Below are 26839 nucleotides of genomic sequence, written 5' to 3'. Positions count from 1 at the left end.
GAAATATTTGACACTGAAGAGGGGTGTGCTGGGAGATAGAATAAATGGGTTAAATATCTCTGTCTCAGATGTTTCCTGTTTATACTGCTGGAATATGCATGCTTGCAATGCAAACTCAAAGCCAACTCCTATATATTAATATATATTTGCCATTTCCCTCTTTTATCAAGAGCTTATAAAAATAAGAGCATCTTAAGATGCATATTTTATATGGAAATCATTTGATACACATGATTTTGGAAGGATTTTCTAACCTTAAGTCAACTATTTCATAGAGGAACACTGCATTCCTGCTGTACAATTTATAAGTTAATTTACAGTGAGATCCATTTCTAGCATGAATATGTTTTCTTTAACAGATGAAGCAAGTTGAAGTCTATAATAAAGTAAGTCATAAATGTCATTCTCTGTAGGAAAACTAAATAAAATAGATAAATAAATAAAATAGAAAACTAAATAAAATAGCTTTTATGAGTTTCCCCTGTCCTCCCCTATACTAAAGCAAGATAAATATACAGTAAAGTCATTTGAATTAAGACATTTGACAAAATATTCATGACATGGAAATGACATTTAGAGTTTGACATTTTATTGGTAGTTGAGGACTTTGTTCTGAAGGAATTATGTATGATCCTCCTTGACCCCCCATATCAGCTGAGCACTGAGGAAAAAATAACCAACCTAGCACTCATGAGAAAGAGCGTCCCAACAGCCAGGCACCATAGAGAAGAATGAGAGCAGGAAAATACTAAAATTACGTAGAAGTCTACTGCAGTATAAAGATATAGTTACTGTTATCTTCATTGTATTTAACACTCTGACTTTCTCTTTCCTTTATCTTGCTTCATTCTTGTGGTTTTACTGGAGTGGTGCTATTAGCTGCTATGAGCTAAATACACGTGAGAGGAGGTATTTGATTCTTCCATTTGCTTTGCCTTTATTCATTTAACTGTTTACCCAAAACAGTCTGATTGTATCTAGGCACCAAAAGTGCTGTAAACCAGCTCATTAAATCAGTGATTTGGGTAAACCCAGATCTCTTTGATATGGATATTGATGCTGTTGGTTTTAACTGTGGCATTAACGCAGTAAATCCTGTGGAATGCATGGTCTTGTTTATGGTTAAATTAGAAGAAAATTAACCTTTTGCCATTTTTTTAGAATCAAGTCATTCATGGCACACCACCTTCTAGAAGTACACATTTATTTAACATATAAATGTTCTTATAAGTTTAATTTCTCATTCCATCCCATTATTTCCAAGATGTAATGAACTAAATTTTAGAACTAGACCTGATAAAAGGTGAGTACAAATGATCAACAAAATTACCCTGGGTTTTTCCTAATATTTCTGGTAGCGTACACTGCAAAATGCATGGGAAGATCATCATTACTAAGAACTGATCAGCAGTGGCTTTACTTAGCCCCAGCTTCCTATGGCAGCTTACAGCCAGATACCAAAAACCCCCACAAATCAGCATTGCCTTTGTGGTGCTAAAGCCTACCTAAATGAAGACATGAGTAATTGCAGACCTGTAAGTGAAATGGAGGGCATAGCTGGAGGGAAAAAAGTCAAATTAGCAAAGGTGATTGATGAAGAAAGGGAGATTTCACCAAGGAATCCAGTTGGTTTGTAACCTGTGAATTTAGCTGCAGCAGAGACTCAGCCAGCAGTCCTGCCTGCCAGACCAAAGGGATGCACTTGCTTCCCTCCTGGGATCACAGAGGGCAAGGATCCTGGGAGGGTTTAGAGGAGTGTAATGGGGAGGAACAATCAGTGTTATTTAGAGCTGGGAATAGCTGTCTTGGGCCAAAAACACAGCTCACTCATTGGTAACCACTGGGGATCAAATCTGGGAAGGGTTCTTGAAACGAGTTGAAGTTTTCAGAGCCCTGTGTCAAATGGGAATTATTTCTGAGCGGTTACGTAAGATTTAAGGTCGTTAAAGTGTGTTTGGTTGCACCCAAATACCAAAAACCTTTGGAAAGGAGAGTAATGTACATGACAGAGAAGGGATAGATTAAGTCTGGCATTGCTCAAATGCAAAGACTGGGATTGAGGATGCAATGGGGCATAAATAATTGAGATGTGGTGCACAGATTGTGGTCTCATTAAGAATCCTCCCTGCTGGTGTGTGGCCCCTCCTCATATTTCTACAATAAACCTGTAATATAATAGGGGGGGTTTGGCTGCCATGATTTGCATTTAAAATGCCAATTCTGATTTGTATTGGTTTTATTCCGAAGAATGAATGGTCATTCAGTTAAATCAAACTATGTTGAATAAAGTGTTGTTCACTTTCACTAGGCAACTGTCAGATGCCATGTCTCAAAATCCTCACACGTATTTTTCTTTTGTCTTTCAAGATGCGTATAAATTATTTAGTAGCATTTCCTTTCTTAAAAATGTCTGCCTAGTTGGACTAAGAACAGCTTTTTGTGCTTAGGAAAGTAATGATTTTGCACCAAGAACAAGTTTTAGTATTTAGCATTTGACTGTTAGTTACCGTCTTTTTCACTTAGAAACTTCTAGACTTGAAAAAAATGTTCTATATTTTGTGAAGTCACTAATGCTCCTCTGTGCTACCAACAGATGTTGATGAATGCACATCAAACCCGTGCTCTAATGGAGACTGTGTCAACACACCTGGTTCCTATTACTGCAAGTGCCACACAGGTTTCCAGAGAACTCCTACCAAGCAAGCTTGCATCGGTAAGAAAACTTGCTTCATGTCCACTCACATTGCAGATGTTCTGACCCCTTTTGTCAGGTCCCACTGGAGTTCAAAAAATAGTTAGCAATGCAATTTCAGTAAATCCCAACAGTTGTTATATTAATTGGAGCTCTAGTTCTGAGCTACCATTCCATTTGTTCTGTTGTTGTCTTTTAACGTTTATCCATAATTCTAGAATATCTATCACTTGGCCAGGGAATTCCCCAGCCGGGAGTTCGACAAAAAAATCGGGAAATAGACTATTAGTACGGCAGGTTTATATTTATGTATGTATGTGTAAGTAGGTTTTTAAAAGTATTCATAAAGTAATTGCTGAGCATCACAAAATGTAGCATTGTAGCATTTATTGTACAAATCTGTAAAATAATATTTTTCTTATCTCTGATGCAATGAGAATAAATTCTTAACCATCTTTGGAAATTTTTTTCTAAGTAGTATTTAAATAACATGCCAGTATTTTTCAAAGCAATAATTGTCACTATATGTGTTTTTATCTTACAGTAATTCTCTGATTGTGAGATTTTTTTTTTTTTTTGCCTTAGATATAGATGAGTGTATCCAGAATGGTGTTCTCTGTAAAAATGGCCGGTGTGTAAACACCGATGGAAGTTTCCAGTGTATTTGCAATGCTGGGTTTGAACTGACTACAGATGGAAAAAATTGTGTGGGTAAGAACTCTTCTAAATAATGGGGGAGGCATTCCGTGGTGATTCTAGAAATTGTACTTCATACTACAATTAAGGATCATTAAGGTTTACCTTTTTGAAATAAGGTACGACCTGAGGTGAATTATAGCCCCTGCATTCAAATAGTTACTGTATGGAACTGCATGATTTCGAAGAAAACTTGAGGTAATTTTTGTTTTTGAAGCTACATCTCTCCTCCAGAGTCCCAGCTAACTCAGTGCCAGGAATGACATTTTTCCCTGAAGCTTCATAGCAAGTGCTCCATATATCAGCACTGCTGAAGAAATAACTGTTTTTAATCTTGACTATACTGTGTCAAAAAAAAATTCCTAGATAAACAACAAGCTCTTAATTCTGTCAGGCGATTGAAGCTTTTTATCCTTTCATGTAAGAAGGAAAGATGCACCCTGTTCTTCCATATGCAGTCTGCTAAAACACGCAAAGTAACTGATCACAACAGGAAAAAAAATTGCTGCTTTGTCTATAGAGTGAAAACTCTTCAGATACTTCATCAGAGTTATGAGTAGAATTTAATCTTCAAGTGAAGGAATATGTCACAGCAGTTCTGATCATTTATGTTTACTGTGTCATCTTCTGGAAGGTGAGGAAGTATAAGTAGTTTTCTTTGCAATATTTTGCAGACCACGATGAGTGTACCACTACAAACATGTGTTTAAATGGGATGTGCATAAATGAGGATGGGAGTTTTAAATGCATCTGCAAACCAGGATTTGTTCTGGCTCCAAATGGGCGTTACTGTACTGGTATGTAGAACTGAGGGGTAACGCATTAAGACAATCTTGATTGAAAACAGCTTTTCCGGTCCATTCATTCATGCAAGAATGGCAATCTTGTCACATGGATTTAATATCATACTAATACCTTACTAACTCATTACCGCAGATTTTTTAAGCTGCCTAGAATAGAAATAGGTCTTTAACTTACAGAAGGAAATAACTGAATTATTTAATAGTATTGTGAAAGCTACAACAGATGATAAATTAGCTTTTGAAAAGTCTTGGAGCATTGTAAATGCAGCCAAATATGCAGGCCCTTCATGAAGCGTAAAGTAAGCAGCAATATGGGAAGTTTAAAAGTTTTTACATTGATAAACAACACAAGTATGTTTTCCCCATCATTATTCTGACAATTCACAGTGCATAACACTTAAGACATCGTATTTGCTACATAGCATTACAAAGTTTTTAAAGTGAGGTCATCGAAAACTTATATTAAACATTTTAAGAATAGAGTCTGATTTAGCTTCAGTTTAAGCAAATTAATGGAAGATACCTGTTGCTGCCAGTAGAAGTAGGTTTGGGCTTGAGTCATTTCTAGTAAGTGCAAAATCATCTAAATTGTTAGTTTTCTGATTTGAAGTTGAACCATTTCTATTAATTGTGGTTTTCTTAATGTACATTGCAGCTGGGCTGTTGACTTAGATAGAAATTGATGACCACTGAAAAGTTCTTTGAAATTAAAATTCACCATCATATGGATATTCTGTGATTAGTGCTTCCTTAACCACACTTTAAAGCAAAGTTATAGTATCGTGGGATGGACAAAGGGGAAAATGTATCATTAATTTTGCTTAATGTAGAATCTGAAGTACTTCTAATCCTACAGTTTTGCTGGTTTTGTTTTTTTTTTTTTTAATGCACACCTGGAATTTTAATTATTTAGTGTAATTCCAAGATGAGATTTTTATTAGAAACAAAACAAGGATATGTTGATGTCATCTGCTATCATAAAGTCATTTGGCAATGTAATATTAATTGTAATCTTGCTTAAAACCAGTGAATACATGGTTGAACTGTATTGCCTCCTGACAGATATTGATGAATGTCAGACATCAGGAATTTGTATGAATGGTCATTGCATAAATACTGAAGGATCCTTTCGGTGTGAGTGTCCATCTGGCTTGGCTGTTGGAGTTGATGGTCGTGTGTGTGTAGGTAAGTGAGATTTTTTTTTTCATTTAAAATCAAGTGGAATTATCAGGTTGTCAAATTAAAGAAACGTGTCAAATGACATCCTTCTAGATAATGTTGACATCAAACCACAGAGGATCTCTTCTAGGATAAATCTGGAGTATTTGTCTTTTGTTCTGCTATATGTATGTGCATGTATACACATATGTATATTCATATTTATATTCAGTTGTGTATCATCCACTTCAAATCACTAAAACAGGTACATATCTTGGTTGTGACACTGATATTTTTGCACTCCCCTTTTCATTTCTTCCTCTAATCTGATAATATTTTATTCTCCCTGTTCCGTAGTGTTACTAGCAGAAGAAATAGTGAAAACTAGATAGGCTTGTTTCTGTGAACTCAAATATCATTATTAAGAATTATTAAGAAATCTTGCATTATGCTATCCCATAAACCTAGCGTTAAAAGACAAGAAGCTTAAATTCCTCTGTGGAATCAGAGTGGCACCATCTCTTGTTTATCTGTTATTCCTATAAAGTTACAGTGTTTATTCTTCCTGGCATCTCTTTGTTTTTGAGCCATACCTTTTCTAGTCTGCTAATGAGTAATCTTTTGTCATATAATCTGAACTGCAGCCTCTTACCCCCTCAAATGTTACTAGTTGACAGTTAAGAGCTTCTTTACCCAACTCCACCAAGATCTCTAGCAAAGCTTCAGGGAGCTTACCGGAGAAAAATGGAGCCTTTTCAACCTGATGAAGAATAAAAAAGGGTAGAGGGCAAGAGGTATTCAGTCCTTTGTTTTCTACTGATTGCTGATGAAGAGGGTGGAGAGGAATATACGTTTTATAAGAATTTCTGAGAGTGATGGTTCTACATGCACTAGGGTCTGCGATACTGCAAAGTTCTTTAAACCAGTAATCCACAGGAGATACCATCTTTCCCTTCTCCTGTATATCAGAACATCAGTTCTGTATCCTGTAAGTTTCTTCTCTCCTAGCTCATGAATGTATCTATCATGAGGCGTATTGGTGACTCGAGGCTCAGTTAGTGGATAGGCATGTCATTAAGCTTCAGCAGACAAATGTGCCTGGAATCGGGCCTTCTTGAGTGAAAAGTGCACCTCTGGCAGCATCACAACACATTAGCTTGACTTTTGGTATGTGGCCTTCTGTACTAGATGCTGCTGGTTACTGGACTGCCATTGGAGCAGGTATTAGATGCCAGCTGGTTATGTCATGATGTTTGACAGGTTCATGAAGCAGTAAAGGCAGAGAGGAAACCATTGGCTTAGCTCTGCAATAGTTGTATATATTAATCAGTGCTATGACTGTTCTTGCTGATGGATGCGTATATGTCTTATCTGCCTATGTCTTATCTGCATGTGTCCACATAAAGGAAAGACAGACTTCTTCACAATGTTTGGAGGCTGTCTTGCACCAAAGGGATGTGAGATACTACATCCTTGTGTTACTATTAGCAATTCATTTAAAACAAAATTCGAAATTGTGCTGAAGTTTATCATTCTTTAAAATAAAATCTAGTGCAAGCATTCCTATCAAATGCCTGTGCAAGCTGGCGCTTTCTGTTACCACTTCAGTTTAAAAAATGCACGATAAAAACTCAGAATGGCTTAAAAAATAGGCTAATAAAAAGCCAGAACACTTTCTCAGTCTCTCAGTTAGAACCCAAATATTTGTTGTTTTAAATAAACGAGCTTTTTTAGTAGGCAAAACTGTACTAAAGATTGAACCAACAAAAGCAAGGTTTGTTCTCTCCTATGTAGTAGCCAAGTTGTTTTCTTCTGAATTATCAAACGTTTGGAGAAAAGCAGTAAAAAGATAAAACAATGAGAAAAGGCTTGGTATACTGTTTTTAATACAGGAATTTCACTGCTTAGTGGCACAGCAGCAATACTAGATTTGAGTACAAGCTGTTCAGTACCTTTTTTGTGGTCCAAGTTGGCCTCATCTTTACCCCTGTCAGTGATACAGCTGCAAAGAATCAATGCAGTGCTCAATTTTCTGTGCTTTCATTTACCTAATGCTATCACAGTTCTAGCAGCTGAAGGCTTCACAAGTTGGCCATCAGCTGTGAACACTATTTTTTATTTGAATGTGTTCAGCTCCACATGTCACATAGCCTTAAGGTTTACCATAAATGCTTAAATTTTCAACAGGAAATTTGTCCTTAATATGACAAAAATCATACGGCAGAATCATGATTTATTTGGAAAATTCGTTGTTAAAAGATGATGTAATTATTCCAGGCATAAAGTAACATGGGAAATTCAAATATTGTGTTACAAAGATATCTCCATACATGACCTTTAGAATAGAATTCCTGAGCCAATCTGCTGTTCAGAATTTTGTGTGTGGTGTATGTGTGTGTGTTTGTGTTTATATATAAATACACATGCTGTGTTAACTACAGGAATTCTCTGTCTGGCTATTCTGTCCCATGTATTACATGAGCTAAATAATACTTTTCAGACATTCTGGCTGCTAGAAGAGTATTTGTAGTCTGAAAGTTAATAAGTTACATGGGGCTTCCTTTTAACAGTATTCCCACAAATGTACCAGGCAATTAGCAAAAATATAAAATCAAAGAGCCTACAGTCCAATTCTCTCACTGTTACTTTGAGCTGTATTCTACTTCTGAATAGTGCCATTGATTCTGGTGGGACTATTCATAGAGTAAATTGCTTTTTTATTTAGTATTAATAAGTACGGCAGACTCAATCACAAAATGTTATACAAGTTTGGAAAAAAAAAATACAGCAAGGGGGAACAAATGCCTGGAAAAGGAACAGTTAGATAAATTCTCAGAGCCAAACTAGTATTTGCAGGCATTTCAGGTTTGGCTGTACTTCTAAGTGCAGCTTTATGCTCAGATACCTCAGCTGGCTCTGTGTGTGTGTTTGTGTATCACCTCAGAACTTGTACTGAGCTATGGCTATAGCTTTGCGCAATGTTGTTTGTTCTCTGTTGAGACACTTTTAACTATAATTCAGTCTGCAGTTCACATCTCTGCCCAAAGCTATAGCCGTCCAGGACAAAGTAGCCAAGTTTTATTTTACTCTGATTATTTTGCAGAACTGTACCTCAAAGTGCCTGTCATGAGCATTGCATGATTTGACCTTCCAAGGCACCTAGATGAATGCAGTGACTTTCACTGAGAATAGGTCAACCGCTGATCCACCCAACCTTGACCACAAGTATGGTAGTGATAACATTTACAGATGTTGAAGTGCTACACCACAAAATTTAAGAGTCTAGAAATGTTATTGTCTGGGAAACAGTGGAGTTTCCCATAAACATGTACATGGCTACAGCAGCACCAATGCTAAACTCTGATCCAGGGCATAAAATAAGCTTTCCAGTGTTCTGAAATTAAGTAGCCAAAGGCTGATCAAACTATACATGGGGAGCAGCACAGGTTCATCAGTAAGGTGCACACTCAGAACTGTCGTGACGTGGGAAACCTGAGCTTGGTGAGGTGCCTACAGTAACTAAGCCATGGACAAAGCAGTGACTCTCTTTCTCATCCTTGCTATCAGCATGGGAAGCACAGCCCAGAGAGGACATTCTCCTTGACGTATGATTGCTGTTTTGGTTCTGGGGGAGCCAGCTTGGTTCTTTATCCTGCACACGCTTTGTGAATCACTGACTGTGTGAATAAGACTGTTTTCCTATAACTAGTTAGACATCCTCCCCAAATTCCCTGTGCTGCTTCTATAAAACATTGGTTTATGTGGAAAAGCACTTGCTCTCTTCTTATGCGGAGCAGTTGCTCAGTACATCTTTAGCTTTCTCCAGCTGCTTCCCACACTTCACATCTTTGAAGACCTTCCTGCAACGTGTTTCTTTCACACTTTCCAAACTTTTCTGCCACTGCAGTTTCCCTCAGTGCCATTTCCTTCCCTTGAATTGCTTCTCCATTCTTTCCAAAACACATAACTAGGGGGAAGCCTTCCCTTCTGTGACAGGGCTATGATCGAAGCCCCTTTATTCATGGCAGAGCATGGCAGAGTCGCATCTGGTTTTGTTAGAGGTGGAGGGAAAGGATGTGATGCAACTCATTATTTTGCAGAGTACATGAACAGACATTTCTTGTGCAAAAATTCTTGATTGTTGTCAAGCATAATAATCTTTTCCTGCTGTCAAGTGCAAGCAAATTGTACTGGCTTCACCTAGACTCCTGGCAAGAAATAAGCCCTGAAATCTGGGCCACATTTAACTGTTCTCCAGAACTATCTGTTCCATGGGATACCAAAAGCAAGAGAAAACATTTATGTACAGGCAATCCTGTTTTGTAGGAGCCAGCTTACAACACTCAAAGAGCAGGCAGAACACAGAAGGAGTTGCCAGTTCTTATTTGGATTGGCACAGCGTATTTAACATCCACTGTATGATTTTTCATGCAACTTTTCTCTGTTGTTTTGGGGTCATCTTTTAAGTAAGTAACTGTCTGGATTCTCTCAGACCCTACTCAGTTTCTAAGTGCACCGAGGCTCATGTCCAGGCCACAGGGTATGGTAGTTTTACTGGGAGATTGACAAGGAGCATAAATTAAAGCCGTGTTCTGGCCTGGTCCATAAAGGTGCCTGAAATAAAGAGTATTTCTGTATCTCCAACAAGTGCTGTAGAAATATGGGAGTCAAAACTAAAGCCTGTTTACTCCATCTGTATCCTGCAGTTCTCAACCACAGGTTTAGGTGGACTGTCTGCTCACATGCTTGTTAGAAGATCTCCAATATTATCCTATAATGCAAAAAGCATCTAACCTTGGAATGACCAAAAAACCAAAACAACAACAAAAACCAAAACAAAACATAAAAAGCAGTCTAAAAGACATTCTCATAGTTCTTGGGTAAGTATAGTAGATGGTTATACCTGCAAAGGTAGGGCTGAAGGCCTGCCTTGGAAGATGCGTCTTACTACATCTGACTGGTCAAGTCAGTCAAATTGATTTATATGACTAAATCAGCTGCAAGATTGGCAGTATGCACATGATGAGTCTTACAGCTCTGTGGCTGTCCTGTATAATTTTTCTGCTGTCTTTTATGACACGATTTTTGAGGTTGGAGACCTTCCAGGTATTATCTGTTTTCTTTGTGTAATAAGTGGTGGTTTGTCCTGGCCATCATTTCCAGCCCTCTCCCCAGGGATGGCATTGTAATTTCCATAGTGGCTTTTCGATCACAAACCTCCAGAAGTTTCTTATACTCGAGGCAGTAGTGCTGCTTTCCCCACTACCTAGTCGTGTGTAAGAATTACTAAATCGCTGTTGCTAGCTAGGTATTGGGAGGTCTTTGATATCCTAACCCTAATCCAGCACTTTTGCCAGTTTATGTATAAACCTATTAAGATAGCCATGTCACGTAAATCCTGGTCTGAACAATCTGCAGAAATTGCAGTTCTGTGCAGAATTTGTAAATGCAGTAGGAGGCTATGCTCCTCCTTTTGGAAATAGGTAGCCTCCCATATTACCAGCCCTCGGCTGCTCGTGAGTTATCCTACATGAGGAATCATTTTGGAAGTAAATAAGAGATCTGCATGTCCAGGTTATGGTTGTAGTACTTCTCAAAGGGAAAAATGCTGATTCAAGCCATTCTGTGTTTCTTCTTGAGATATGTGTTGATGGATTTACAAAACTGCTCAGGTGTGTGGGTCGTCTTTGCTGGGTCCTATGGAATGTTTTTAAATTTGCCCACAATATGCTAGTTTAGGTGGGTTTAAAGTGCTCTGGAGAGAGCTCTGGGAGCTAACCATTTTGAGAACTGGCCTTGATGCCATCAGGATTATTGTCACAGAGCAGTGCAGTGTAACCATTTTGTTGAATAAAAGTTGGGGTTTTTTTAAGCTCTCATTGCGATAGTATGCATATATTTCACTCTCAGCCTGGGGAAATAAATTATTTCTTTGCTTGCCCTTTCTTAGATACTCATATGCGTAGCACATGCTATGGAGGCATCAAAAAAGGAGCGTGTGTCCGTCCTTTCCCTGGTGCTGTGACAAAGTCTGAATGTTGCTGTGCCAATCCTGACTATGGTTTTGGAGAGCCATGTCACCCCTGCCCTGCTAAAAACTCAGGTGAAATTTTGTGTTTCTTTGAATACTACAGTGAACATACAGACTTAAAAAAATCTTGTTCAGATCAGGTTGCTCATTTATTTCATGCCTTAAAGAGAAATGAATAAGGTACTTAATGGAATTGTACACTGATTCTGGAAATGGTTTCTCCTTTAAAGAAAAACCCTCTGGTATTTTACGTTGAGTATTTGTGTTTTTATGCACTGTAATGTTTGAGGTGAACCTAGTCCCAGAGCTGGCCAGACTGTGACAAAATTCAAGACGAAGCACATGAGTATGCTAAGGATAAGTTGGGTCCCTGAATTAAGTATTAGCTGTAAGTAATAATACTTTAAAGATAATAAGCAGAGTTCTCTGATGAATCTGTAAATTTCCTGGCCAAATCAATCCAGTTTAAAAGAGCAGCCTATATTAATTTTAGAAATCTGTATTTCATTTTATAAGAATCAGTTCTCCAAATAAACCTGGGGATTGATTAAAAAAAAAAAATCTCTTGAATGTATAACTGAGATGATGTATCTTGGACAGTATTTCCATTCAGTGTCATTTTCTGAGACAGCATAAAACTATTTAGAAGAAATGAAGTAAAACTGACATTATGGTTGAAAGCAGTAACTTAAGGAGACAGTACTGTCAAGACTAATGAAATTGCTTAAGTGTTTAATTCTTGTTATCAAATTTCAGTTTTGTATGTATGTGAAAGTTCAGGGTGGAATGCTACTTGACGTATTTAGCTATATCATCTACAAATATTTATTTCATGTGAACATTGGCATTTTATTAGTTACATTGTATAAAAATTATTTTGAAAAAAGACCAGGTGGATTTGGTTTAGGATTAAAGAAGGTGAAACACTGGAAATAACATTTTCTTTTTTCCCCAACATCTCTTGCTTCAATTGAGTAGCTGAATTCCATGGCCTGTGTAGCAGTGGAATAGGTATTACTGTGGATGGACGAGGTATGTTGCACATTTTCTTTAATGTATACGATTCAAGGTTAAAAAAAAATATACTCAGAATTATATTTTTCTTTAACATACTAGGGTGGAGTTTTTTGCCTCAAGATTAATATGTTGATTTTAGTATTTTCGTTATCAAAGTACAATATTTAAATGTTGTCTAAAGAAAAGGCCAGAATTCATTCTCTACAACATTGGATTTTGCCTGACCTTGACAAGAAAAAAAAAGCCATCCTATCATTTATTTTTTTTAGAATAGGCGTAAGACAGTTCTCCCTCATTTGGGGAATGACAGGAGCCACTTGCATTTGCAGTTGATTTTCAATCAGCTGGGATAGTAATAGAGCAGTTTTTCACTCCAGATCCAGTGTTCACTACATGGACCGTTTCCATGGAGGAATCGTTTCTCTGATGAGTTGGAGTTGGAAGGGAGCTTACTACAAAAAAATCCTCCTAAAAAAAGTCCTGAAAGTGAGCACTTGCATTTAGTACTGGGAACTGTGAAGCTCCAGCTCCTTTTTCTAGCACCGCAGAGAGAGGGATTTTAAAAATAATAGCTGAGCCAGGCCTGAAGTAGGGGCAACGCATGCTGCAGCTGCCAAATAAGTAGAGTGAGTTGAAGAAGGAATGGTGGAACACAATATTATGATTTATTGCTAGATAGTTCCCTGATGAGTTAATAAAGTTGCAGCCAAATTAAAGCAGATACTGTACATTTAATATTTCCAGGCATTTAATTTATATAGCTTTTATCCGTGTCAGCATTAAAGCTCCTGTTCAGTTCAGCAGGAACAGAATGAGACCCTCTGATCGTTATACTTAGTAACAGCCTACATACCTTTTAAAAATAGTACTGTAATAAAAGAAATTCTGTTTCTGTTCAGTACTGTAAGTGTATATGCGTAGTTTTTTCTTCTCTATGAGCTCATTGCTTAACATGTTGCCAAGCTTACAAGTAATTTGAAATCCATAGAGTTTGTATATTCTCTCAGTTTTCTTTTCAATGAATTATACAAGGTCCATTTGAAGACTCTCTAAATCTCATTGAGAAATAACAGCAGTGTACCATAATATTGTTGTGCAAACAGCATCCTACCATGAGAATTTGCATGTAGTCTGGATACATGAAAAATACAATTTCTCACTAAAAACATAAAACCAATGGTGGTCTCTACCAACTGCATGATAAAGACTATAATCTCAACTAAAATCCCTCTTTGTTTAGGTTTCTAAAGAAAACCTTAGTATTTTCTGTACATCTTGTGCAGCGACTTCGCAGACAATTTTCTTGCTGCTACTCCTACCACTGCTTACACCAAAGGACTTTGTTTGCCAATTCTGTTTCCTATAGGAGAGGAATACTGATCCCACCACATTTAATCCATAATAAAAATTCTGTTTTGTTCCTCATGCATTCTTATTATCAAGAGTGAGTGGGAGTACACTTTATCAGTGAAGCTCTTGTCTTAGAGATTTTATTTGACTTTCAGTTAATTAGACTGCAGTCCATCACTACATCCCTACTCCTCTCATTCAGTTTGTGATTAACAAGCACAAAACCTTCATGTCTTCATGTGAGAGAAGTCTGGACATAGGTGAGGACAGAGGTTTTGCAGTCTGGTTCAATATAAGAAGTAATGGGAAGGGATGGACCTACTGAAATCATTAATTTGATAAGGAGAGATAGAGTCATGAAGTCGTGTGGCTTGTCCCCAAGATACAAACAAGTTTAGTAAACTACAGAAAACTTTTTACTCAAAAGAAAACATAAAGCTGAAATACTACGCTAATTCGTATTTTCTTATGAAATTTTCAGATGTCTCATAGCTTTGAGTTTAATCCAGGGATAGCACGATTTTTCCAAATGCATATCTGAGTATATGTAAATCATGATCTAAATTGCACTATGATTAAAGAGGAAATGTGCTTTATAAAAAGTTGAGCAGTACAAGTATAAAACAAGCTTTTTATGAAGTCACAGCTAGGCCAGCACCCCTACTGTTCTTTCCAGGGTTTGGAAAGGGAACTATTTAAAGTAATGGGCTTACCGTATGGGAAGAAATAACTTAATATTGAAAAACCCTCTTTTCCTCAGAGACAAAAAGTATTAAATCTAGCCTGTTCGTGTTCTTATAGTTCATGTGAATATTTTGGAATTTTCCGACTACAGCAGAAATTCTATATGGGACTGTAAATTCAGGGAATATATCTCATTCATCATCCTATTCTGTCAATCTGAGAAAAATTTTAAATTTCCAACAAGCGCTATAATTTCTATAAGACTGAGTATGCTGTGGTATTGACCTATGCATTAGTCCTCTATTAGGAAAAGTATTTGTGTCACCTAATAATTTATAACTTCTTACCTAGATCCTTAAACCACAGGCACTGAGTGCACAGGCTAGATATTTTGTATCAAGGTATTCTTAAAAACACATAGTTGCCTATTGATTTAGGTTAGAAAGGATATCTGGAGGTGGTCCAACCTAACCTTCTGCTCAGAGAAGGGGTAACTTCAAAGTTGAATCAGGTTTCTCAAGGCCTTGCCCAGTGGAGTTTGGAAAATCTCCAAGGATAGCCTCTCTGGGCAGCTTGCGCTAGTGTTTAACCACTTTCATGCGGAAGAATTGTTTTCCTGGTGTTCAGTTAAAATTTGCTCTGTTGTAACTTGTAACTGTTGTCTCTTGTCCTGTCATTGTGTACCTCAAAGAAGAATCTGGCTCCATCTTCTCTGTAACTTCTATTAAGATCAGAGAACTGCTATTAGATGTCACTCTCATCTTCCCTGTTGCTGGCTAAACAACTCTAGTTCCCTCAGCCTCTTCTCATACATCAGGCACTGGTCCTGCTAGGGAACTTCAATCACCCTGACATGTGCTGGAGAAGCAGCACAGCAAGCTCTATGTAGTCCAGGAAACTCTTGGAGTGCACTGAGGATAATTTCTTAATCCAGGTGATAACCTAACTAGAGGAGAAGCTTACTGGACCTGTTGCTTACCAACACAGATGAACTAATTAGTGACGTCAAGACTGATGGCAGCCTGGGCTGCAGCGATCGTGCCCTGGTGGAACTCATGATCTTGAGGGATGTGGGCCAGGTGAAGAGTAAAGCTAGGACCCTGAATTTTAGGAGAGCAAACTTTCAGTTTTTTAAGGAATTAGTGGATGGGACCCCCTGGGAAACTGCCCTCAAGGATAAAGGAGCAGAACAGAGCTGGCAGCTTTCTAAGGACATCTTCCTTAGATCGCAAGAACTCTCATTTTCCATGTGCAAGAAATCAGGCAAGGAAGGCAGGAGACCAGCATGGCTGAGTGAGGACCTCCTGGTCAAACTAAAGTGTAAGAAGGAAATGCATAGGTAGTGGAACGAGGGACATGTATCCTGGGAAGAATACAGGGATGCCACCCAGATGTGTAGGCATGAGATCAGGAAAGCTAGGGCACAATTGGAGCTGAGTTTGGCAAAGAATGCAAAGAATATGACAGGCTTCTACAGGTACATCGGTCAGGAAAGGAAGATTACAAGAAAATGTACACAGACACACACACGATAAATAAGACAGAAGAACTAGTGACAACTGACATGGAGAAGGTTGAGGTACTCGACAATTTTTTTGCCTGAGTTTTCAGTGGTAATCACTCTTCCCATATCTCTCAAGTTTCTGAACATCAAGGCAGGGACTGGGGGAACAAAGTCCCTCCCATCATAGGAGAAGATCAGGCTCAAGACCACCCGAGGAACCTGAACATACACAAGTCCATGGGATCTGATGAGGTGCATCCCAGGGTCCTGAGGGAACTGGCAGGTGTAGTTGCTAAGCCACTTTCATATTTGAAAAATGGCAGTCAGGCAAAGTCCTCAGTGAGTGCAGAAAAAGAAATATCACACTCATTTTTAAAAAAGAGTAAAAAGGAGGACCCTGGAAACTACCGACCAGTCAGCCTCACCTCAGTGCACGCTAATATCATGGAGCAGATCCTCCTGGAAGTTATGTCAAAACATGGAAGATAGAGGTGATTAGAGACAGCCAACATGGCTTCACCAAGGGCAAATCGTGCCTGCCTCATCTGGTGGCTTTCTACGATGGAGTGCCTGCACCAGTGGACAAGGGAAGACCTACTGATATCATCTACCTTGACTTCTGCAAGGCCTTTGATACTGTCCCCCACAACATTCTTCTCTCTCCACTAAATTGGAGATAGATGGGTTTGATGGATGGACTGTTAGATAGATAAAGAATTGGCTGGATGGTCATGAGCAAAGAGTTATGGTCGAGGACTCAATGTCCAAGAGGAAACCAGTAACAAGTGTCCCTCAAGGGTCCATACTGGGACCAATACTTTTAATGTCTTCATCAATAACATAGTGGGATTGAGTGCACCCTCAACAAGTTTGCAGGTGACACCACGCTGAGTGGTGCAATTGATTCGCTAGAGGCAAGAGAGACCATCCAGAGGGACCTTGACAGGCTTGAGGAGTGGGCCCATGTGAACCTCATGAAGTGGCCCAAAACTGTACACAGTATTCCAGGTTTGGCCTCACTAGTGTCAAATAGAGGGGAATAATCTCTTCTCTCAGCCTTCTGGCTGCACCCTTGCTATACCCTTGCTCTGACTGACAGCCCCAGCGTCCAGTGAGTCAGATGTTGTCCACATTTATGACAGGATCAGGTTTTCCATATCTTTCAGTATCTGGTTATCTTCTGTGTTGTGTTAATACAGATATTAATGAGTGTGCATTGGATCCTGATATTTGCTCCAATGGAATTTGTGAAAACTTACGTGGCAGCTATCGTTGTAACTGTAACAGTGGCTATGAGCCTGATCCTTCTGGAAGGAATTGTGTGGGTAAGCTGTTCCATTTTTTTATTATTGTTGAATTATTCATCACTATATTGATGCTAATTTGAATTGAGCAAATTTAGGTTGCAAGACATGTACTTCTTAAAGCTAGAATGAAAATGCAAAAAATCTGATGAAACTGCTTTTCTCAGTCACTGTATAGCTAATATTCTTACTAGTGTATTTTTCTGTTATTTGGCAGGGGGGTATTACTGTTTGGGAAGTGTAAACAGGAGATATCATTGCAGGTTAGGAATTAATTTTCTCAAACGCATGGATCAGTTTGTGTTATATTTTAATGTATAACATTTGTCAAAACCACCTAAAATGTGTCCCTTTCAAGGCTGGATGATTTGCCAAGAGCTGAAGGTCACGATTTTGCATAATAAAACGTAACAGATGGCTGTCGTTATCATAATGAATGATAATTGATGGCCTGTGTACACAATCTCTGCAGCATGCAGTAATTCATGATGTATATAATATATAATTCATTCCCTGAGTTACTCAAGTACAGCAGAATGGATTGCTGCACGCTTAGTCCTCTAATTTCTGAAAGCTTCAGCGCATGAAGGAAGCAATGTCCCATTCCTAGGATTTCACAAACCATGTCTGAACAGTGGGCTCAAATGTAACAGCTGTTCTTTTATTCTTCAGAATTTCAGGTCACCAGTATACAGGAATGATTCATTTCAGAAACTTGGTATTTGTAGTTTGGTCTAGGTTTATACCAGTGTTGTTGCAGTATCTATAATACATTTTCTGGAAGAGTTTAGGAATACCCAGCAGAAGATACCTATATTACACGTTTCACTCTTTGTCTAATAATTTTATTATTCATGGTCATACATGAAATTCAGATTTTTTTTTTCTTTTGGGAATTCTTACATCCAAAAAAAGTGTATTATACCACAGGTACATTTTACAATAATATCGCTTATAGTCCTGTTATAGTCCTGTAATTTTAAATAGAAAACTGAAGTTTGTTTGTATTAAAAGCTGATGGAAATCTATCTGAAACCATTAGAAAGCCTTAAGTATCATCCTTCCATCTGATGTGTTTATTTTGGGGAATTACTATTCTCCACACTTAAAGGTTTACTGACCTATCACTGATATTTGTGGTCAATAAAAGCCCACCATTTTTGGTAGGGAAAACCTGGACTATATAACTGTGGTATAATTTTAATACCAAACATTCCTACCTAGTGACGCAAAGCAAACACAAAGTAATAAAAGTGTTTCTTTTCATCTGCTTGACTTAAGGAATTTTACAGCTAGTTACTTTCTAAAAGCCCTAAGTATGACCTTTTGGCAGGAAAGGCACTGCTGCAGAAAACTGTTGGTGGTTTTTTAAAATACTTCACATAATATTCCTTTTCCAAATGGATTTTATGGCAAGGGATTTTATTTATCTAGTTACACTTGGGATTATGTAAGTGCTAGTATAGGTATACATCTGTTTAATTACTTAAAGAAAAATACAGCATACTGACTGTGAGGGTGCATTTATTCCTAGGAGAATTTTTGCACAAGAGAATTTAATTATGAACACTCAAATAACGGGTTGAAATGTCTTAATTAATGATACAGATTATGAGCTGCCAGGAAATAAAAATGGTCATCATACAGGATGCAGACAGTATTTTTGTCAGTTTTAAGTGCTTTTAGAGCATGAGCTATATCGTTCTGTGTTTTTACAGTGCATATCACAATAGATTACAGTCCAAATCTAAAGGTATTCTGTGAGATTCTAAGGAAATAATACGTTCATAGCACTGCTAGTTTGGGTTAAGGGATTGTATGACAACACGCTCAAAATTAAAGTCTATTGCACTTGAAAACGTCAAATTCCAAATCCATCCTTCTTTACTTAAAATCAGATGAGGTTAGATTAAGGACAGGTTAATTTAGAAGAGCTTCTTTACAGCTGCCAAACTTAAATCTCGGCTTCATCATTTGGGGAAATTTAGACTTTATTTTCTGAATCCTAAAGGAATTTATAGGCATAGCTTGTAAAATCTAAAGTAGTAGGGAAACCAAAAGCCTCTAGATTGTAGTTATATTGCTTTCTTGTTTTTCTTCTTTATTTTTAAACTTAAACTCTCTAAAAAATCTAGTTGATTTAAAAATTAAGTTGCAGTGTTAAGTTTGGGAAATCAAGCAGTCAAAATATAGGAGACACCCTGAAGCAGGATAAAGTGTCAGGTTTATCATGGCTTATCCTTTCAGTATTTTCGCTAAGCTTAAGTATCTGTGACATGTGATGGGCATTAAAGGAAAGTAGCTTAAAATTATAATTTTTTTTCTTTTTAAAAATAAACGATAGAGCAATGAGGAAGATTGATTGCTTTTTATTACCGTTATTTGCAGTTAATATAGGAGGAGTTCAGGGAGTGATGTTAATTTATGGGTTTTTCCTATTCAGTGTGCTTGATATCTTAATCATAGGAGGTTTTTTTAATACAATATACCTCTGGAGGGGAGGTACATATGTGTACTCTTGAGATGTCTGCCATACATGAACTGTACAATTTAGATTTTAATGCACGTATTCACTTCAAGGAAAACAAAATCAATTTTCGCCCATAAAACAGGATTAAAACAGTAATCTAACACACTGTTATTTGTGTGCTAAAAAAAAAAATACATTAAAATGCTGGTTTCAAAGCAAATAGACCTTCGTGAAGTTGCCATGGTGACATAATCATACAATTGACAAAGATCCCAAGGTCATTCTAGGAGAACATAGTTATTATTTTAAGACTAACCATGAACTATTTTTAGAACCTGCTAATGAAAAACTTTAAAAGCAGAACAGAATTTTTGGTAATAAGAATCTGAAAATGAATTAGACTTTTTTGCTTGCTCAGTCACTGTTGTTGAAAACTGCATATCCGGCAACTTAATTGTTGCTGTAGAAAGCAACAGGGGCTACTTGTGGAGGTGAAGGCATCTCATGGCACTTGCACTCATTGCTATGTCTAACTCATCTTTTTGCAGACATTGATGAATGTTCAGTGAACGGGCTGCTGTGTGATAACGGGCTCTGTCGAAACACCCCTGGAAGTTACAGCTGCACTTGTCCAAAGGGTTATGTGTTCAGCACTGAGACAGACACATGTGAAGGTGAAAAATCTGCAAGCTGCGTTAATTTTATTGCTTATTATATAACATTAAAGATAAACAATCACAAAAGATTCAGAGTGGTGACCAATACCTGAGGAAAAGCAGAACTAAGATATTGCATAAATCATTGCATTCCTCTTGTAATTTCTCTGCACTATTTTTCAGTGTGTTGGGTCTTGCCATTGAATTTCTTTCAAAGTAATCAGTTCATTTTTATATGAAAATATTTTCTTTTCCTTCAATGAAACATTTTTAAGCTAGAATAAAGGAGAACATATGCTTGCCTTTGATCATGTAGCAGGGACACCTCATCTGTCATTTAGGGAATTGCGTCTATTTTGATCACAGAGTCTCTTCCTTCTTTTCTCCCTTCAATCTGTGGTGACAGTTAATTCTAGATCAAATTCTGGTATTTGTGATGCTTTATGTGATGTTTGAATTCCAGGATCTGGATATTACTGCCTGGTGATACTAAAATTGTCCTTTATTTTTACAGTATAATCAAAATTGCTTTCTTATATTACTAATGAACACAGATGTTAGATCACTGAAAATGTTACATAGCAGAAACTAATAAGAAGTTTTAATTATAAAAAAAATTAAGCAAGGCTGTAGAAAACAAGTCAAAATAGAAGCATTAGCTTTTGTCTCAATTTTTAATTAGTATTCAGAGTAGTAGAATTTTACTGGTCTTTTGCATTATTTTTTATTTGGTTCCATGATCTGTAAATCTCAATATTTGTGTCATTAGAAAGTTTTTATAGTAAATAGTCTTGCATTTGAGTGAGTGATGGGGAAACTATAATCCTTTGTTATGGAATACCTATTAGGTGAACCGATGTCATTGTCCAGATTTGTCTGAAGCAGTGGCAGACATTATTGTCCTCAACTGCTTTTTATTACTGATGAGACAGAAGTTACTGCCATACAGCTAAACAAACACACAGAAAGGAAAATGGAAGCACTCTATAAACCATTCTTGCTGTGTAAGATCAGTCAGGTTAACTTAAACCATTTCCTTAGCAGCATATGGTGAACGGGCTAACTTTGCACTGAAGCAGGTGAGGAGCACTCATGTGCTCTTTGCCAGTTTTCAGCAGAGGAGTGGAAGTAAGCAACATGGGAGGGGCAATAGTGTTTTGAATGTCTCCAACTGTTTGGAAAGTGAACATGTGTTTACATTCAAAACATCTCATGAAATGGTTTGAATTCTGGCAGTATCAAATCACTCACCTCTTCACCCCATCTGTTCAAAATAAATTATGTTCCTTTATATTTTAGTACATGTGTGTTTCAGAGGTCACTTTTGAAAGTTAAAATTTCTTCTCTCCCGGTATGTTACAAATTAGTAGCACTTGTTCAGATTAGAACTTTTCTTATATCATACCCCCACGGATTTATAGTGCTCTCTCTGCTAACTTGTCTCAATGCCTTGTATCTGTCCACAATGTTCAGGTGAAATTTATTGTTCAGGGTCTGTCTGTATGTTTAGTTTCCGTGCACTGAAAGATTTCTACCTGTGAAAAGAGCTTACCGTGTGTGCCCTTAATGTGCATGTTTCTTAAGGAATCTTCTAGACAGAAAAACTAGAATAGTATGGTAAAGGGAGATGGTCATTACCAAGATGAAAAGGCCATCAACTTCAGAGCATAACACTGACCAAAAGGTAGATGAATGAGATGCAGGAATGCAAACACCCTAGGCAAAATTATTGAAATAAAATGTATCTAGATTTTCAAATACAAAACATAAATTTGTTTTTTAATGGTATTAATAATAGTAATATTAATATAAAGGCTCAAAATAAGGATTTGACAACAACAACAAAAAAGTGGTTTCATGGTTGCATTGAGCCACCACAGCCTTAGGAAAAAAGTGATCTTTTCTGTCTTCTGGACATCCTTATCATCATTGCAGTGTGTTTTCTCTTGTGCTGGAAGTAGTCTGGGGATCATGATATAGTTGAACCAAATCTGGGCATCCCTTATCTTAGTTTTTTTGTGAGGAGGTGTAAGTGGAGTATAGCATGAGGGAGAGTTATTCTGGAGGGGAAGTGAATTTACTAGTTCATTTGAATTAATAGTTCATTGAGTTCTTTAGATAGCATTGAGAGCTGATATTGACTGCAAAACCATAGTATGAAAAAAAAGTTACAGGTAAGATAAAATAGAATTTATAAGAAAATATATGAAGAGAAGATAATAGCAGAAATCCAAATGGCAAGCATGTCCCCTCTTAATGGCTCCTTAGCGCATTTTTCTAATGAATGTGACACTTTTAGGTTTTGTTTAAGGGAATTAGGTGCATTCCCCAAATTATCAGTTGATGAATCAATTCTAAAAACATGAATAAAGAACCAGTATGATTTATTCAAACTAACACGTTATAGTGCCTCTGACAGTCATCTAGTAATACAGGAACTGAGATATTTCACAACTCGAGTGAACCTGAGCATGAGGTAGAAAATGCACGCACACCTTGTTTAAGCAGGTTGTTATGGAAATTAAAATCTATTCTATTGGGAAAGAATAATTACTGAAACGATCATTCAAGCTCATTTAGTAAGACTGTTTGGGTTTCTATTTGGTGGGTTTGGTGAGGTTTTAATTAATGCATTTAATCTCATTTTCTTTTTTTACCTTTTTTTTTAGATATTCATAAAAGAACATGCATCTGTACATGTTTGCAATATTCGTATAATAAGTCTAATGAAAGCGTATTATTTGATATTCCAAAAGATTCTAAAAAAGGATAGATCTGCCCCTGTCTCATCTCCCTTTCGTGGTAGTCATCAGGTTTAACTTGTTACTGAAAAGGAGGATATTTTGCCATCTTCGTAGAATGACAGTGGCCGTGCTTCTCTTGGCTGTATTTCATAATCCTGTTTGTCTGCTGAACTCCTAGCAATGAGCTTGTGATTGGGCATGAATGCGGCAGTAATATTTAAAATAATAAAACTTTTTGTTAATGGAATGAAAAAAAACCTGTTTTCTCATTTGGGAAAAAAAAAACCTAACAAACAACTGATCATCAACTAAAACTTCAGACTTGTAAGAGTATTTCCTTTCTGAACATGGTTTAGTGTAATGACCCTAAAATACTTATCGTTTTTATTATCTGTACAGCAGAATCTGAAGGATTTTCAGTTTCTTTCAATATTGTTATCTACATTAACTTACATACATAGGTCATGAAGGATCTGTCATCTTCATGTTCAATCTCATACATTTAAATTTAGCTGATGAGGTGAAAAAGCTGATCAGGAGGGGTTTGGCATAAAACTGTCTGTAAAACCTATTAAATGTATTGCATTTTTTCTAATGTTGAGTGGGTTGGCAGTAGAGGAATAAATTAATCTCTTTCTGACCAAATTCTGTTTTCAAAGAAACGCTACGTAATTCGATTTGGAGTTACAAGTTCAGTAGTTGTAAAAAACTTCTGTAGCCAGAAGCTTTGCGTTGTGCTCTGAAAATGCTCTGATGCTTATTACTCACCAATATATTTTTAATTAATATAACTCTCCTCAGTAACTGTGACGAAACAACAAAATCCTTCACTGTTTTCATTTATAGTTCAATTGAAATTTTTTATCAATTTGTTGTGGAGAGTGGGGGAATTGTTTGAGGCTCCAGAGTCTGTGAAAGTTGAGATTTTTACAACAAGCTCTGTGGTTTAGATTGTGTTTCCAGTGACATAACTAGTTAAATGTAAACCAGATGTGCTTTGAAGTTCATTTCCAGGAATGTACAGTGGACTATTTCAATTTTTGTTTCTCTGACATTTACAGTGTACACTCACTTCACTTATGAAAAAAAAAAAGTGTTTTTTAAAAAAAACCTTGATAAATATTTTCATACATAGTGGCTTTTATTTTAAAATATAAAACGGTATTGAAATCAGTTTGGTTTCTTGCTCAGTCTTGTTAAAATTGCCATTTAATATTATTATAAGAAGGTGTATGGAAACAATTTGGAGTTTGTTTACATTGTGCATATGATACTTTTTCGCCTGATTCAGCAGAACACTAATGCTGAATTACAGTCATCCTTTAATTTTTTTTTTCCTGAATGGTGCTTTTTGGGAAGTACTCAATGCAGTATTTTAAACCTGTTAATACCCAAAAGCATTGCATTTGTTTTTTGTTTCTTTTTTTTAGTTTCTTTTTTTTATTATTATTTTTTCCTAGCATAGTGCTGAAGCATGTGAAATGCAGAAAGTAACAAACAGTTTTTTTGGGAGTTAGAGATCTAGAGCATAGTCACAAGATCGTTTTAGAAAAAAACAGAAGTTAATGCCTCCAGATAGGTGTACCCTAATCCTCAGTGAAAGCTGCTCTCCCTCTTTCTACTCCGTAGAGAGAAATGGGATGAATATTCCTTCACCTGCATCAGGGCAAAGTGAAATGAGGAAGAGTCTGGTTACGTGATGCATCTTCCCTCACCCCCGATCTTGGCGACCAGCTTCTGCCATTCTCATCCCAGAAGATGGAAAGTGACTATTTCTCTGTGGGATCAGTGAGGGGCTGGCACTGGCACTTGAGAAAGGTAGAAACTGAGAGTGGGAGAAAAAGGAGGAGGAAGGGTGAAAGGGGAATGTCCCCTGCAGATGGCAGCAACCTGGCAGATCGAGTCAGCTGTTTTGCCAAGGAACATGTTTTATGCAAACTTGAGTGAGAGAGTAGATCGTCTGACTTTGGCTTGAAATGGACAGGCAGTTATCCCAGTCTAGAAAGTGTTCAGCTCTGACAAGGGTGTATCACCCTTCTGTTCTTCCCCACCTTTCCTCACCTGTATGTTCGGTTTGAGTCCTCTTCTCTCCTTTCACTGTCTTTGGCAGAGAATGAAGAATATGGCCCATGAAATCAAGAGAGCTGCTTCCCTCTTCGTAAGGTGTTGAACTTTAGATGCTTTGGCCCCTCCATCTCCACTTACTCACTTATCTTAGGTTATAGTTCTGAGGACACTGACTTCCAGGTGTGGCCCTCAACTATTTTTTGTAGGTTTGAGTTTCTTATTAACTCTGAAAACCTAAAATACAAGATGTATTTTCCTTGAAGAAAATTGATTGTAAACCTAACTTGCTAAATATCAGGGAGAATTAAAGATAGGCATGATAACCTGGTACTACATCTATAAATGTGAAGTATTTTAAGTTTCATGCATTTTTTAATGTTCTGAATATGATTGAAGCGATGTTTTGGACAGTGGCAACTATCTGCTTATTACAGTCTTGCACAATGGTTGTGTATGTGCAGACCTGTGTGTGGTGGGGCTGCCAGCTGTTAAAACCATCTGACGCTTTATGTGAAAGTCACCTGTTTCAGCTATAAATATCTTCAGCAGACTTCAAGCTCTTGACCTGTAATTTTCTTCCCTGGTTGTCTGAGTCAGACTAGATTTTAATTTTGCCTTTAAAAAATTCACACAAAGCTTTGTTCATTTGCAAGAAAATGTTGATTTGTGTATTTAGAAACATGCAAACCTTGTGACCTTTTTTTAAAAAGCTGTTGCTCCTCTATGCTGTTGCAGCTTGAAATTTCTTGAGTAGTTTTTGTGTCAGGATGGTGTCTCTTTACTCTGAAAATGTGCTCAGATGTGACCAAGTTGTAAGTCTCATTTTGTATGTGCTCAGTGGAGACTATTTTTAGTGTCCAAAAGCCCCAAAGATTTTGTGGCACAGATTATGCCTGGTACGTCATGGGAACTTCTCTGAAGTTGCATCTTAGCTAAAAGCAGGGAAAAGCACTTGCAACTGACTGGACAGAGAATCGTATCTGCATAAAAGCAAAGACATAAATGCAGAGACTGATCAAAGATCCCTCCAGCCCACAACAGAGGAAGTACACAACATTATTTTCCAAAAATAGTCTCTGAACCATGAACAGTTGTGGTTCAGGGGCTTCTGACACCAGAAGTAGGATCTTTACCTTATACAGACCTTTATGAATTTATTTTCCACGAACTTGTCCAGTCTGCCATTGATTAATGAACGCTTTCAGCATCCTAGGGCAAGGATTTCCAATTTCTCTCCCTCTTGTGTAAAGAACCATTTCTTTACTTGTTTTGCTACCAGCCAGCTTCATTGGATGTCCCTTTGTTCTTGGACTTTAAGAGACAGTGAATATTTGATGCCTTTGATAGGGAGAAACTATATATAGCTTAAATTTAGTTAATTTGTCCTGTCTTCTCAATTTTTCTCATTTTTTTAAAGCTAGCCAAACTGCTGACAGCAAGATGGCAGATGGAAAGGAAGAAAAAGTGTATCTTTCTCCAAGAGCGTTTCTGTATGGAGAGTTATTGGACATACAGTGCATATTTAAGATAACTTCTTTGTCTCAGTGTGATCTGTTTCTAATTGTGGGAACCAGATACTTGGTTTCTCTGCAAAAGCAGCAGAGACTACTCTCCACTACCAGGTATTGCTGGCTGGGGAGAGAGCGGGAGGCAAGGGAGGCAG

At 37.3% G+C, this 26839-nt stretch overlaps 1 protein-coding gene across 2 annotated transcripts in view; it reads left to right on the top strand.

Moving 5' to 3' along the window:
- The window catches only part of FBN2 (fibrillin 2), a 184239-nt gene that overhangs the window by 81960 nt on the left and 75440 nt on the right, over nt 1-26839 (top strand). For both annotated transcript variants that reach the window (XM_075136377.1, XM_075136376.1), the window contains exons 12-19: nt 2594-2713; nt 3278-3403; nt 4063-4185; nt 5254-5376; nt 11300-11452; nt 12359-12412; nt 17135-17260; nt 20258-20383. In XM_075136377.1, coding sequence (XP_074992478.1) covers nt 2594-2713; nt 3278-3403; nt 4063-4185; nt 5254-5376; nt 11300-11452; nt 12359-12412; nt 17135-17260; nt 20258-20383 — 951 coding nt within the window. The remainder of the gene's footprint in view (nt 1-2593; nt 2714-3277; nt 3404-4062; nt 4186-5253; nt 5377-11299; nt 11453-12358; nt 12413-17134; nt 17261-20257; nt 20384-26839) is intronic.

Source organism: Calonectris borealis, chromosome Z (assembly GCF_964195595.1).
Source record: "Calonectris borealis chromosome Z, bCalBor7.hap1.2, whole genome shotgun sequence".
NCBI classification, from domain to species: Eukaryota; Metazoa; Chordata; class Aves; order Procellariiformes; family Procellariidae; genus Calonectris; species Calonectris borealis.
The sequence above is the reverse complement of the archived record's forward strand: the minus strand, read 5'-3'. Positions and strand labels throughout refer to the sequence as shown.